Consider the following 15,265-nt stretch of genomic DNA (forward strand, 5'->3'; position numbering starts at 1 on the left):
GCGTCCCTATCACACATCAAACGGTATTTTTAGGAGTAAATTATTCATATTTTTTATCTTCAGGCATCCCTGAAAAGGTTCTTCGACGGTCATAGATTTCTATAACGTCAGAATGAGAGGAAGTTGGAGTCTTGTTTAAAACAAGAATCTTCTTCATGGCGTTAATAATAGCTCTGCTAATCATGAAATTCTAGCTGATTGCTCGAAAATCGAGATGTCATCTAGCGGCGGAGTTACTGAAAAAAAGGGTAAACTTATGAACAATAATTGTCTTTAAAAAAAAATGTGGGTCAAACAGCGTTCCGTACTTCCGTATCCAATCGATCACGATGAACACATAATTTTCAATGAGGACGTGTATATCCGAAAATTTACTGTACCGACAATAGAGAAACATACTCGAATGGAGGGTACAAAAAAGTGGAAGGATATTCAAAAAGAAATTGAACCGTAGACTTCCAAATGGATCATGCGCGAAATATATAAATAAAAAATAGCAAAGACAGCGGATCAAGTTATCATTCTGTAAGTGGACAATTAGAAAAATTCCACTATAAAATTTACAAATTTGAATCAGAGCTTCTCATTTCATATGATATTTAATTTGTTGGGTTTTCTTTTATAAGTAATATATTGGGAGCTAAAAGGACCATAACCGGAACCTCAAGTAAACAACACTGATTGCATCCACCTCGTACTAACACAGAAAAGAACGGATAAATTGGAACCGAAATGTTTACAGAGTAGAATTAAAGTTAGAGCTCATGCCGCTTCGCCTCTGCGAGTCCATCAAGACTAGTGACAATCAAGGTGACAGGTGGCAAAACCGTGATGAAGAAAACTAATGAATTACAGTTCTCGGACACCGGTACCGTAATTGGCACCACCGGCTTTGTGGACGGCCTCGCGGAAAAAATCATAGTTCAACTCATCAGGCGTCTCTATTTGCAACTCGACGGCAAAATTCTGTATGAAGAAAAAAGGCATAAGCAAAACATTGATTGCACAACTCATGCCGCAAGCATTTGCGGTTGATCAAGGAAGCATTAATGAAAGGAAACCTAAAAACTCCAACTGGTACAATAAAAAAAGTATCATAATCCAGTAACAATTAAAAGGTAAAAAGAAAAAACATTGTGATCTTTGCTTAGGTTCTTTCTCATCAAGCTGAGCTATATCATCGACTATTTCAACTGTCTTATTAATCTCTAACAACCCAAACGATCGTTCAATTAATTAATACCATTATAATTTCTTTGACGAGGGCCTTGTCGCTGCTGAGACGGGCGCGCTTCATTGTGCTGACGTTGGGTCCCAGCCAAGTTACAAACAGAAATTTGGTTCGCTTGCTCATTTCGTCACCGCTCTGAAATTCAATCGGGGAAAAAATGCCAGAGATCAGTACCCCGAAATCCCTATAAATGGACTGCAGCGGACAGCTGCAAAAGCAATAATAAATAATCATTACATCATAAATTACCTGAATACGAACAAAACCAAAAGCCCGTTCATCGTCGACGAATTGAGTTCGAAAGTCGGCGAAATCGCTTCCCACCGACTTACTGCAGATTTGGTTGCCCTCAAATTGGAAAACAGCCCTATTTAAGATTTTAAAAAATTAGTTCAGTGATAGTAAACACACAAAAGAAAAAAATACATATCAACATGATTTTTCTTTTGGAAACATCGATAAGGGAAAACAACTTAAATTTAGAAGAAACGAATTCAACCAACTCACGGTATACGGGTCTTTAGAAAATTGATTAACTCAAATAAAATGAGGTTTGTGAGACGTAGAAAGAGAGTCGTTAAAGGTTAAGCTTGGATGGCGATCAATCAGTGAAGTTCTACTCTTTGTCCCAAATGAGTAGATCGCTCCGAAGGACAGTATAAATGCTAATATATAGCAAGTATAAGGGTAAGTTGACTTTGGACTCACTGATCACCACATCTGATTTCGGTGAAAATATAAGGATAGACCACCAAAGAATATAAAACAGGTAAATCAGACAAAAACAAGATTAAACTAATTTAATTCTTTTTGCGGAAGAAGGGATTGATACTGGTTAGAAACGGTTAGTTTAAAACCAGATTGCTGACTAAGACTTCACCGAGAAAGAAAAAACAGTTTCATCACGAATAAATCTATCTCAATAAAATTCCTTGCCAAACTGGTGTGATTAAAAAATTATATCACGAACTTCAACCGGCTTCGGTCCTCTTTCTTCACAGGTTAACCTACGATATGTAATCTGTTGGGCTTAAATCGACTCGGAAAAAACTAGACGGCAGTTAACGAGTATGCATCCACAGCGTAATGAATATAGGGAAGATAAAATTCAAGCAGAGGAATAATTTAAAATGGAATAAAATACCAATTCGTCTCGGAGAAATCGGAGCGGACATCATTGTAAGACTCCCGAACACTCTGGCGATCGATGTGTGTCTCCAGGGTCTGAAAAGATAGTAGAAAGACAATGATACAAATATTAGATATGAAGGTATTTAACGAAACAATCAACTCGAAATGGAATGTAGTAAGCATAAATTCAGCGAAGTAGTGTTGTCTATCCCTACAATGTACGTTACGTATACTTCAAGCTGCACAAAGTCGTGCACGTCCCTTTTACTGTTACACCTTTAATCAGATTGTATTAGGTTCAACCCAAAAAAGAAAACCGGGTTAGTGAGACTCGCATCTTCAGTTAATAAAAGCAGGACTACCGTAACAGTTGTACGTTAATAAAACCAGGATATCCAGCAAGCAAGAGTAATGGCTGTCACAACTACCGGAGTAGATTAGCTCACGCAGAAGCGGATGTCTAACAAAACGAGTCACGACTACAACGATAGCCGGTCTACAAAGAAAAAAAAATAAAAATAAAAAACATCGTAGAAGTAGTTAGTTGGACTAGCGGAGTTTTGTTCAGGAAATAGTCTGGGACTCAGAGTACATACACAGAAATTACTCATTAATCTAACTCGACGACAAAACGTGACATTAAACTGCGACGGTGCTGGTATCACTAGGGATATGGGTGGACCACCTCAGCAACTGCACCGAAGTCTGCGAAATGTGACGGCAATAGACGAAAAGGGAGAATTTGAAAACGAATTCAAGAAATTTGTGCATTGTTACCGATGAATGGTGTAATTGCCTAAATTTATAGAAAGGATAAGGTTACGGTTTGACTTGATCAGAATTTTTTTGCAGAAAAGAAAACAACAAATTTCCCTGATATCTACACAATATAGTCCATTAATAGTGGTCAAATCAAAAATGGAGATTGATAGCCCATAATCAGTCCAAGGAACGGGAAACATAGAATGAGCACGATACACAAGAAAGGCGAAACTAACGACATGTTGTTCAACACAATAAACTTCCCTTTTTAAAAGTTCGTCAAGTAATAAAACTTTTAGTGAATACATACAAGTCGGTAAATTTTCTGTTACTCTCGATCCCCTCGATTCACATGCTCCCATTTGAACTAGCAACTAAATAAAAATGTTGTGTACGATACTGAAAAACTGTTAGAGCAAGCTTTTGCTAATAACGCAACTGAAAACTACCACTCACGACTATTTATGAGAAACAATTATAATCATTGAACCCATACTCCAACATGGCCGACTGAAAAGAAAAATCCTTAACCCATTTCGTAATGGCATACAGCCTAGTAAAATTTAGACATCCGTAGCGGCCTAGCAATGGCGGCCATTATGGCGCCTAAGAGCGTCTATTAAGACACCACGAGCCCATTGTTCTTCCCATTTTCTCTCGTGCACTCATCTACCTCTATTGCAAATTCGGGTATTTTCGTTTAAAAAATTGCTTTCACCTCGTGATCAGCCTAAACTCCACAATCTCAAATTTCAATCTCAAATTGCTTCAAAGTTAGACACAAAACGCCATACTTCAATAAAAGAAACACGAGCTATTCAATTATAACAATTTAAATGCTATTTACCTTGTTGCGAAGACTAACTCGCGTGTTATTTTCTCTGCTGAACATGGCGGACATGCAGTCAAGTGTGCTACACGTGCCCTTTTTTCTTCGTAACCGGTACAGCAAACTGAAAACACTCGTGACTATACTGATGTTCAACGAAAAGGCAATTGAGAGGAGAATAAACGAATGAAACCGTAAAAGCCCCAAGATGCTATAACACACGGAAGATGTTGGTCGATCCAATTCGTGAACACGATGGTTCAAGCAAAGAGACTAAGAGATGTTCAGGACTGGAATACGAGAGATGACAGAGTTATAATGGGTTTTACGAGAGCTAGTTTTAGCGACCATCTGAAAGGTACGCCTAAAACGTGTATGCCAGCTGACTTGAAACGTATGGGTATGAAATAGCCTAAAGGCAGTCTAAATTGCAGAATGTTGCAAACGAGATTTGTTTTGTTTTGTTTTTGCAAACGAAACGAAGATTTTTAGTATAAGAATATTTCCGTTTGCTATTCAGATCGAGTCCTGTGAGCTCGGTTTTAAAAAATAGCTTTATTTTTGTTTTTAATTTCTGATTGAACTTTCCTGGAATCGACAATAACTATAGTGTTTTCACTTTCTAAATAACGTTGATAATGCATAGAATTCTTTAAAAAGACTTATAATTTTTTTATTTTTTACAGCCAATTACTTTTTTAAAAAAGGATCTACCGAACGATTCAAATACACGGACATGCACGGTTAGATTCCGTTTTCTCCCTTCGCAGAGAACCAGCTTCATACAACACACACCAGAGGTTGATCACCTGATTGCCGTACTCGCGTACATGGTACTCCTCCAGTGGCTCTGCAGTGGCAGAGTCTTTCTTTCTAGAATTTATATTTTCTATATTAATCTAATCAGTCGGTATGATAGGCCTTTGTTTTCTAGCCATGGTAGTGTTTGTGTGTTCTGCTACTGACATTTTGTTATTTTCAGAACTTGCGTACTTTATTTTAGTTTGGATTCTGCGCAAAGATGCGAGAATCAACTTTTTTCCGAAGTGTCAGCGAATTTATAGTTCAAGCTTCTAATGTTACTTATTGCCATATTTTCTTTTATACATTTTTTGTAGGATTTTTAAAATAAATGATTAGATAACGTCAGTTTTAAAACAACACGTTGATGAGGCTTTTGATGCGATTAGTATGAAAAAGCTACTATATAATATAGTGATATGAATTTTAAGCTCTTGAATGAAAATTTAAACAATTAATTGTTTCTGTATTCAACAATTCAAGTTCATTCAAGATATTTCCTACAAAAAAATTTTTGTTGGAAAGATGAGTACCTAGTTATGCAACTGTTGGAAGGAAATAAGGTCAGTTTAAAACCTATGTGCTAAAATCAGAGTAAAATAATGAAGTGTTGCTCACACCAGGTGGAAGCAAACAATCAGCTTAGAAATGGCTACAAGAAGACTCATAAATTACTTGTCCAGTAAGGAAATACGAGATTGGCTTATGAGGTAATTTTTGTAAAATGTGAATAATATTGTGGGTCCCAAAGTTATTCTTGTAGTATTAGCTACAAAGAAACTTAATCCCACTTTTGATTTGATTGGAGTGATCAAACTTGTGAGTTTTTGTAGCTCTAAAAACTTAGTGCATAGATGTAATTTGACTCCCAATGTGTAGCATAAAAATAACTAACTATCATATAACATCATCTTGAAATACCCTCTGGTGATAATTATCCTTTTAACTTTTCAGTACCCATTTCTGGGGACCCTTTGCAACTTGGTCAATTCCTATAGCTGCTATTGCAGATACTCAAAAAGATGTTAATTTGATCAGTGGAAAAATGACATTTGGTAACCTTGCTTCTTAATTTCCAATTGTTTTTGATATGTTTAAAGGAAGAGATTCCCTTTTTTCCAGCTTTGTTGATGTACTCTTCAATTTTCATGAGATTCGCATGGAAAGTGAATCCACGTAATCTGCTTCTCCTATCTTGCCATTTTACTAACACATGTGCACAGCTTACCCAGGGGACAAGATATTTGAATAATAAATATGGCAAAAAAAATATTTAAGTAATATTTATCAATTGAAATTCTAGTCATAAATATCTCATCAGTGAATATCTTTTATGGAGATATTGCTCCCAAGTCTCTCAACATAAGCTGATATTTTAATTAATCAACAGCAAATGTATGCTATTTAATTAAATACTTTAATTATTGTACTTCCTGTTTACAATGCTTACATTATCCAACATTTTCCTCAATAAACTCTCGAAAAAGAATGATTCCAAACTGTGTATTATTCTTAGAATAAGGATTTAAATTAGGACAACTGTATTGCTTGTCTTCATCTCCTGTAACTGATGGACTTGGGAGAGTACAAAATTGCTAATATTTTCACATGAATGTCTGTTCAAAATTAAAACACATTTTGTATAGGAAAAAAACATTGGACAACTTAAACACTACTTAAAAAATTAGAAGGGCGATTGACGTCTACTTAATAAAGGGGAAGAGGTGCTAGGAGATGAGTGGTGTGACCGAGAGTAAATCCCTGAGCTGTGAAGCGGAGATTCATTATCCACGCTCCAGAGTTGCGGTCCGCGTTTAATAAAGGGTGAACCATATGTCGGAACCTCGGAAATCCCTTTGGGTGGTAGAAATGCGACAGGATTTGAGGTTACTTGGTAAGAGGACCATCCGGCGAAGAAACGATAACCTTCAAAATGAAATGATCAAGTTGTGTTAAGTTTAAAATGAAATTCTGAACGATCCTAAATTACCTATATATATGGCTGCGCAGGTCCCAAGTAGAGAAAGGACACTAAGTGCTCTTTCTTGGACGAACTGCCACACGGAAGTTAATACGTTTACCCATGTTGCGTCGGGTACGCACTGAACGTGGTCACCGAATAATTTAACTTTCACCGGGATTTCTACTTGTTGTCCTGACAAAGGGCTCCGAATTGTGATGGATAAAGACGTTCTACTGTTTTCGCTTAGATACCCTGGGTTGAACCGAACAGGTATCTTGATACTCGTTGGCGACGGGTGTTGAGGACCGTAAATGCTTAAAGCAGAACTATCACTACTAATGAACTCCAATTGCTATAAGCGAATCGAAATAAAAAGGTCATCATTTGCTAAAAAAAACAATAATTTCTGAGGAATTTACCTTTAGAACATTCGATTTCCCCGTTACAATAAGATGTGAGGCAGGCTGGAGATCACTAACATGGACTTCTGGTGTCTGAACAAACACGGCAGGATAGAAAGGCATCTTCATTTGAGCAACAACATTAGAAAACCGAGCTTTTAGCACAACATCAGTGTCCAATGTGCTACTCGCTACAGTTGGGTTTCCTACTGCTTTAACAACACACTGATAGAATCCCGTTTTGGGATCAAATTCGGCTTTAGAAATGAAAATATCCTCGATATTGATTTCACTTTCAATATCAAATGAAACTGAACAAGTGAGAAGTGGTGTACGAGAACGCGTAAAACGAGTCACAGCCTCAATGCTACAATTGTTTCCGACGAGACTGCTACCAGCCAGACGTAGACTCAGGGCGAAAAACTGACCAGCCCGCCGTGCATCAGTAATAGCCTTTTCCGACGTTTCTTCGAAACGTAGCGAAGAAATAGGGACTGTTGTCACTTCGGTTGATGTGCTTTGTTTTTCAGAAATGCTGTAAGTCACTTCACTCGTTCCCGTTCCAACCACTATCGCCACTCCTGTTTCCGAGTCTATGTCAATCATTTTAACGTCTGCTGACCACTTGCTACGTCCTCCACTCAATGGCAGTACATAGGTTGAAAAACACACCACATCTCCTAATACGAGGTCAGCCTATTTTCAAAGAAAAAAAAAAAAAAATGTTTAATGTGGCGTTCGTAGCAAGCCGGAAGTTTGAAATGTAAATATTCTTACTTGCTGAGGTTGGAGCACGTCGGCCACATCGAATCGAAGATAGTCTTTAAGCCCTGGATTTAATTCATCGGATAAATGCAAAATAGTTTGGCCAACTTTGTCAGCATGTACAATCAATGTCGCATTGTCTGGGTCGTACGAGAGGCGAATCAAATCAAATCGGCTAGGACGAAACGTTAGCTGATTGCGTACGCCATGGAAAGAGCGTCCAAGAGCATCTCTGTAGCTTAGACGAAGCTCCAAGTCAAACCCTCGTGGTATGTCGGACAGATGAGTTGTCGGTGCCAAATTCAAGAGTGGAGCGGCCGTCAACATTATGTAAGATACAGAGCGAACCTAAAAATCCAACAAGAAACACGATTGAAAATTGTATATGAAACAAAACGTAATAGTTAATCACCTCCACTAGCGTGCTTAAAGACTGTGCTACTCCGTAATTGTTAACAGCCGTTGTAATGAGTGACGAATGGCCCAAAGAACGACCTGATCGAATATTTCCTTTGCTATCTGAATGGATTATGTCATTCGATCCTCCTACTGTATACTCAATGGAAGCCGCCGAATCCAGATTGGTCCTCAAATTGAGTTCGGTACTTGGCATCATAACAATCACGTCACCAGTCGTAGGGTAGGGGTTAATAAGCTGTAGTGACTCATAGACTTGAATCGAAATTTCATCTGTCAGTTCTGCATGTTGCAGCTGACCAGAAGATGGCCGGGAAGAAACTTTAACCTTCAAAGTTGTGTGGCCCGGCTGTAACGCCCTAAAACGTGACGCAAAGTAACTGCCAGTTGACAAAGGATTCAAGCCGCTATGTTGGTAAGGACTTGAAACTTGGCCCGATTGGTGATCGGTCAAAAGCCATTCAACTACAAGAGGAGGATTGCAGGTTCCAAAGGCAAACGGTATTTCAAAGTCATCAAGACCCGTAAGGTACACAGGCATTTCAGTGCCCTGTCGTAAACGAGTTAGTGGAGCCACAATGCGGATCCCTGACAGACGTACTACATGGACATCCACCTGGTCTTGTGAATAGATTCGTGGTTTTCCTGTTTGCCGATCAATACCCACTGCCCGAGCAAACAGTTTGGTGCGTCCAAGTTGAATCGCATCAACAATTCCATTTGAAGTGCATGTTGCGGTTTGTTCATTTTCAAGAGTATACTCGACTACAGCGTCTGGCTGTGGTCCACCGGAACTCACCTAAAAAAAAAAAAAAGTCAGTAATGCTATATCGATTATAGACGAAATTATACTAACCACTTGCATTGTAGCTCCCAAAACAAGTGTGACGTTCCGAGGACTCAGTTTCAACGGAGCAAACACTTGGACATTTACGACAGAACTGTGAACGGCAGCCGAGCTGAAAGCAACAGTAGTTTCACCTAATGCCACCCCCTCCAGTGTGTGATGTAAACCTTCACTGGCTTTGACACGAACAATGGAAGATCCTAGTTGGGGTTGCAGTTTCACAAAATGTAACACATTTGCTCCCAAGGGGTGACCTAACGTATCAAACAACTGTACGTTCATCGGGACACTGTTGCCCTGCTCAATTTTGTCGGACACTTGCAACTCGATACGCGAAATGCCCACAACCTGTTACAATCGAGTTTGGAATTCAGAAATATTTCAAAGGAATTTTCAGGTGAACATGAAAATAATTACCTGAATCGTGGTAGTAGCAGGTTGACGCGTCCACAAACATTGGTCAGTCACTGTTATTCTCAATTCGCCGTTCATTAAAGGAGATACCTAATGCACCGAATCGGTTATTTAATACATTCTAGAATTAAGGCATTTAAAGTCCTTTACCAAAACGGATCGGTTCACAGCATTGTAATCCACGTGAGCAATATGTTTGGGTTCATAATCCAAATGAAAGCTTCCAGATCCATCGGTCAAATACAGCAACATCTATAAAACAAAGTGCAATAAGCAGGAGAGGAAAAGAAAGTTGAAAGAATGCATGAACTTGACATAAAAGTTGGTGACCATTATAAACTATTTTTCTTTGTTTTGAACATTTTTACTTGAAATCTATTATGAAAAAGAACATCGCATGCCAGCCCATTTAAGAAAAATTACCCTTAACCTTCAAGAGAATTACTTCAACCAAAAGGGCAGGTAAAGTATTTCCAGTCAGTCTAACTGGTAAAAGGCATGCACAATTGGGGAAAAAAAACTATAATGTAATACGAAGTTAAAGAATGTAATAGAATGTGTGCTGATTTAATAACGTTATGCAGCAACATCCTGCAACAAGGTCAAACAAAGCAAGTCGTTATACTATCAATGAAAAACTAAACATTCCGAAAATTAATTAGCATGTCCCAATAAACCAGAAATGGTTAAGAAAAAAAGAATACCTTATTTTTGGGATGGTTGTAAAGCGATTCTCCGACAGAAGCTATTTTCACATCTTCAACAAGAATCAAATCAATCGTGCTAGTTAGCGTTTCGCTGACTTCCTCTTCTTCGTCTAATGAGGTTTGGGATGAAGCTTGAATCAGCAAAGGCTGGGCGATTAAATTCAACATTCGCAGCACTTCCGGCTTGTATCCAACAATTCGGACCGTCACATCCAGTGGTCCAGTTTTACCAATAGGCTTCAACATACGATAGCCTAGGCAAGATATAATTGAACTACACTGAGAACCAACTGCGATTTATACGAACTTACTCCGCCCGAACGTTGGGTACCCATTTGCTTCTTCGGTATCAACCAAGAGTCCTTCCTTATTAAGTTGTCCTAGTTCCGTACGTGACAGAGTCCATTCTAATTCTACGCTGGAATAATTGTCTAATTTGCGACCCTTTTCATCTTTTACCACTGTTATTAATTTTAAATCAAGATAAGATTGCGTGGCTACTCTTTGAGTAGTGGTGTCGATTGTGCATGGAACTCTAGTTTCGTCTGGAAATCGTATTTCGGGCATCAAATAAATTTTACCAGGATGTGCACAAGAAACCTAGAAATTATAAATGATTATGTTCACTAACAACATCCAAAAAATTAAAATCTTGTGTACGATGTACCTCAATTTGTATCGAAGCTTGCACTGGATACATGTTAGAAGCAGAGGCAATGTTTCCAACACGATATACGATTTCCGTATCGCCACTTTGACGACAGAATACTTCCACTTGAAAGACGTCTTTGTGAATATGCCTACTGTCTGTAACGGCTTGCAACTGACCGACAGAGGCAACCGTTTCATTCTTGACGCCAACTGTTTTAAAAAGTGATGTGCAATCAACAAACTTTTAAATAAAATTAATCAGAAAAACATACTTTTACGGTAATGGCCTGATGGTTTGTTTATCCAAGGTAAAGGTCCACCTTCAAAAACAATCAGTCGAGAAGATCCCAATGCTAACACAGTTTTTTCTTTAACCGGTTCTAAAAGGCGGAGTTTCCGAAAAGACGCCAAAATTGTGCTATCCTTCACGGCCATATTGTCGCCAGAAAATGTGAGAGCCAATTTCGTTACTGATATGCCCGAAGCGTGGACGGGAATTGATCGGCAGCCCTTAATTTTTGGGGTATCTTTGACCAAAGGGCCAATTTGGAAATTCTTCTTATCACTTAACTCAATTCCAATAGAAACGTCCGAGCAGTCATTGAATGCAATTTCCTCTCCGTTAGGCAATCGGGTCATCATGGCCACGGGTACATTGATGGAACTACCTTCTTCAATTTCGACTATGTGATTCAAAATGCTCATATTGAAGGGAGGAAGAACATAGAGCTGCAAAAAGAATATAATTAATCGGGACTGTTCGGCAAACTTTACAACCAATACGTACAGCAGCATCGCCACGCAAATGCGGATATTTCGGAATATTGGCCGAAATATTACACCAACCCTGGCCTACAGTTTTGGCTAGACCAGCTTGTGAAACTGCTGCAAATGATGTGTTGGACGAGGAGAAATGGTGCGATGATACACCTCCAGCAGCCTTATACTTGATCTCATGTCGGGGTTGTGTTATTGGATCCCAAGCAAGTACTTGTATAGGAGGAGTTACGGTTATGCTCTCAAAAATCTCCAGGTCGGCACTGGTCTTTAATGTCGGATTTAATTCAAGCTCAGTGCCATCCATCAGCTTGATGGAACGTAAAGACGCTTTAACCTATAAACCACGAATAAAATACATTAGGGTTAGCTTAAATTCATGTTTTCTTTTCGTCACCTTATGTACTCCAAGTAGGGAAGCTTTGCCAGAATGGTAAGTGCCATTTTTAGTAGCTTTGTCCACGGTGAAGGATTGCGGAACATTGACATTTACAGAGAGATCGTCGTTCGGCTGAATCAAATTGCCATGTTCATCAAACAATTCCACCTAATACGTTGTAAGGAAGAAAAAAAAAACTGCTAGACATTCGATAAGAGTAAAGTAATATCAAAAATATTTACGAAAATTGCGTGATTTCTGCCAAGAAACGTTGCCCAGCTTCGCTCAGGCAACAGCGCTAATGAAAGACGATGCGGGTGAACGACATTGACAATCACGTACGGGGCGTGGCTGACATCGGGATCCTTCATGTTCCTGTCACGTAAGCGGACGTGAGTAGATCCAAGTCCCAAAGCCTGTCGTTAAAAATAATGCAACATAATGGCTTCTAATCAAATGCATTCGAATAAGCTGGTGTGTGTGTATCTTTACCCGTATGGAGCCGGTATTATCGACGGTGGCGCTCACTTTAGGGTCATCGGCCTCAAGAAAATATTGTGACGAAGGTAAAGAAATTACTTCCGCTTTTCCTTGTCGAATTTGACTCAAGCGTAAAGGTACGATAGTTCCCGGAAGAAGATAAAGTTCGGGAGGATCAAGCACTAGGTTTGCGACCACTACAATGTTCACATCCACAGTAGGGACATTCTGCATCAAGACACGGGCATTTTTCGTTTTAACTATTCGTTAGAGAACGTATAAAATAAAATATTCTTTACTTTGAAAATTTCATCTTCAAGCCGAACCGAAACTTTGGCGGAACCCGTACGTAAACCTTCAATCAGAATAACGTGGCCCTGGTAGCCAAGTGTCTCGAGGGCAGCAATAGACGGTTTTACTTCGTATGAAGAATCGGAAAATTGTACCCAACGCAGCACAGGTTCATTTCCCGTTTCAGGATCCGTAGAATGACCTTCGAACGTCCATCGGAATACTAGACCGTCCACGCTAGAAAATTCATTTCCTATGTACAATAATGTATATATTTATTTTTATTTTTCATTTTTGAGAAGGTAACAATACCTTGGTCGTCCGACGCCCTAGCATAGAACTCTTCAGGAGCGTCTTCTATGAAAAGTTCACGAGTTTTCATTGCAATTTGAATAGTACGGATGTGATTGAGAATGACATCACAGCGAAGAAGTTCTCCGGTATCTAGCAGCAACAAATATCGACAAAAGTGAATCAGAAAAATCACTTCGAACTATTTCAACATAACGGTCACTGACTTATCTCTTGGGCCAACACAATTGCAGATGTTTTATGAGATGAAGTTCCTGCAGAGGTAACGACAGCATTCCTTGAACATCCGGTATCGTCAAGGAGTGGGATGATTTTTATTGCTTCTGGCCGTGAGGAAGACCTAATCCAAGGAAGAAACATTGTGTAATAAATAAAGTAGAAAAGAATATACTAGCTACTATAACTGCTTCCGGTACAGAGATACTGTATTAAGACAATACTACATTATGTTTCTAAATTTCAAACGAAATTTTCCTTTTACCAGTAGCATAGCGCTTGGTTTTCCTTATTGCACTACCACCCCTTGTCGCACTTCACTAATTAATTTGTGCTTCCTCCCGTAACGTAATCAACATGTCGACCAGTAATAATTCATCCAATGATTCCGTTTTGAATAATTATTTGGGGTTGACAACGGATGCACTTTCTTTTACAGCTAAGCAAATTTCGAAGGACAAATAGTTATTCAACTTAAGGAACTGTTTCAACATCACTCTATGCCATATTAGAAACATAGAGAAAACTTGACTTTGATTAAAAAAATAATGAAACAAACTATAAAGATGCTCTTAGAAAGAATAAACAAGATTGTTGGTGTGTTTTAGAATGCATACAATACCATGCATAAAGATATAAAACTTTTGATTGGTCAAGTGAAATGTTGTGACAAAATATGATCAAATTTCTTTAAAAGTATTTTCTCTTGCCCATTGCAATCGCTACATTAGAATAAATAACATAGTACATTATTATAGGTAATAAAAAAAAGTAAAATCAAACAGGCATATAGATAACCCCACTTCTAACTTCACAAGCAGTTACGAAAGATGGCATCATTACTATACAAAGAAAAAAGTAGAGAAACAACGATTAAATTTTAGAATACCTCAAACTAAACTTTCATTTGGGTACCATAGTTAGGCTAGAAACTGAATCATTATATGATTCACTTGTTTGCAATGTAGACAATCAAATACGAGAAAGTGTCCTGTCTTGGAAGACAAATGCATATTCAAGAGCTCATAACCAGTGAAAGAAATTTTCTAACCCTGCATCAAATGTCCAATCAAGGTTCAAATAAAAGTATTGCTGAACGTAAACATGTAAGAATTACCCATGTAAACTTACCACGTGTAGCAACCCCCGTCAGACACTTCTAGCGTGAAATTTACCGGTGTTTTAGTAGAGATTGGTAATAGGACACGGGGTACGTTTAGTTTAGACGGTGCAGCGAGGGCTGCGAAAAGCAGCAATAGAAAAGTCCGAATCATTGTGACAATTCGTAACTCATAAGAACACACAAACGTTTTAAAATTTCAAACTTCAATTCCGATACAATGTATTGTGAATTCTGCTATCTGTGTTTTTGTGGCGCTGTTTGCTCGAGAGCTGGATATTTCAGGCCAGCCGCACTACCACAACCGTCTCGACTGCCGCGACCCCATGAATTCCCATTCCTCAAGTTGAAAACAGGACAAGGCAGCGACACCTTACAGCAATACGGGAACTACAACTTCTGAGACGATTTTCAGCATTTATTTATGCCGAATTTTCGACTTGCAGCGAATGGGGAAAAATCTATTTCAAAAAGGAAAACTAAATGTAATAAAATGTCAGGCATAGCCTTGAATTTCGGCATCGTACTTCAATTCAACGTCGTTAATCAAGAACTCGATTATCGTTATCATTTTCTTTACTTACAAAGGCTTCCAAATTTCAACTGTTTCTCTTTTTATTCGTTATGTCCTAGTGACTTGTCCGCTTTTCCGGTCGGAAGCTATGCTATTTTTGTCCTTCAGTAGACGTCGACTGTATTAGCTCTTCGTCGAATGCTCTGCTGTCTTAGTAGAATAGATTCAATGACCCCAGAAAACGAAGAACTTGCAGA

At 38.6% G+C, this 15,265-nt stretch overlaps 2 protein-coding genes across 2 annotated transcripts; both read right to left on the minus strand.

The window, feature by feature from the left end:
- Positions 1-341: 341 nt before the first annotated feature.
- Positions 342-4,336, minus strand: LOC116924804 (coactosin-like protein). Its single transcript, XM_032931357.2, has 5 exons — positions 3,972-4,336; positions 2,376-2,455; positions 1,481-1,598; positions 1,244-1,366; positions 342-966 (listed from the first exon to the last, which is right to left on the minus strand). Exons 1-5 carry the CDS (start codon positions 4,023-4,025, stop codon positions 850-852), a joined length of 492 nt encoding a protein of 163 aa, XP_032787248.2. The 5' UTR covers positions 4,026-4,336; the 3' UTR covers positions 342-849.
- Positions 4,337-6,241: 1,905 nt separating this feature from the next.
- On the minus strand, positions 6,242-14,887 carry LOC116924796 (nuclear pore membrane glycoprotein 210). Its single transcript, XM_032931344.2, has 20 exons — positions 14,506-14,887; positions 13,365-13,498; positions 13,159-13,290; positions 12,855-13,099; positions 12,568-12,783; positions 12,318-12,491; positions 12,094-12,243; positions 11,707-12,033; positions 11,192-11,648; positions 10,936-11,129; positions 10,580-10,868; positions 10,266-10,522; positions 9,712-9,813; positions 9,565-9,651; positions 9,157-9,495; positions 8,296-9,099; positions 7,896-8,231; positions 7,137-7,814; positions 6,745-7,069; positions 6,242-6,680 (listed from the first exon to the last, which is right to left on the minus strand). The coding sequence occupies exons 1-20, from the start codon at positions 14,646-14,648 to the stop codon at positions 6,439-6,441; spliced, it is 5,631 nt and encodes a 1,876-aa protein (XP_032787235.2). The 5' UTR covers positions 14,649-14,887; the 3' UTR covers positions 6,242-6,438.
- Positions 14,888-15,265: the final 378 nt, after the last annotated feature.

The sequence above is a fragment of the Daphnia magna genome, linkage group LG6, assembly GCF_020631705.1.
Source record: "Daphnia magna isolate NIES linkage group LG6, ASM2063170v1.1, whole genome shotgun sequence".
In the NCBI taxonomy this organism is placed as follows: Eukaryota; Metazoa; Arthropoda; class Branchiopoda; order Diplostraca; family Daphniidae; genus Daphnia; species Daphnia magna.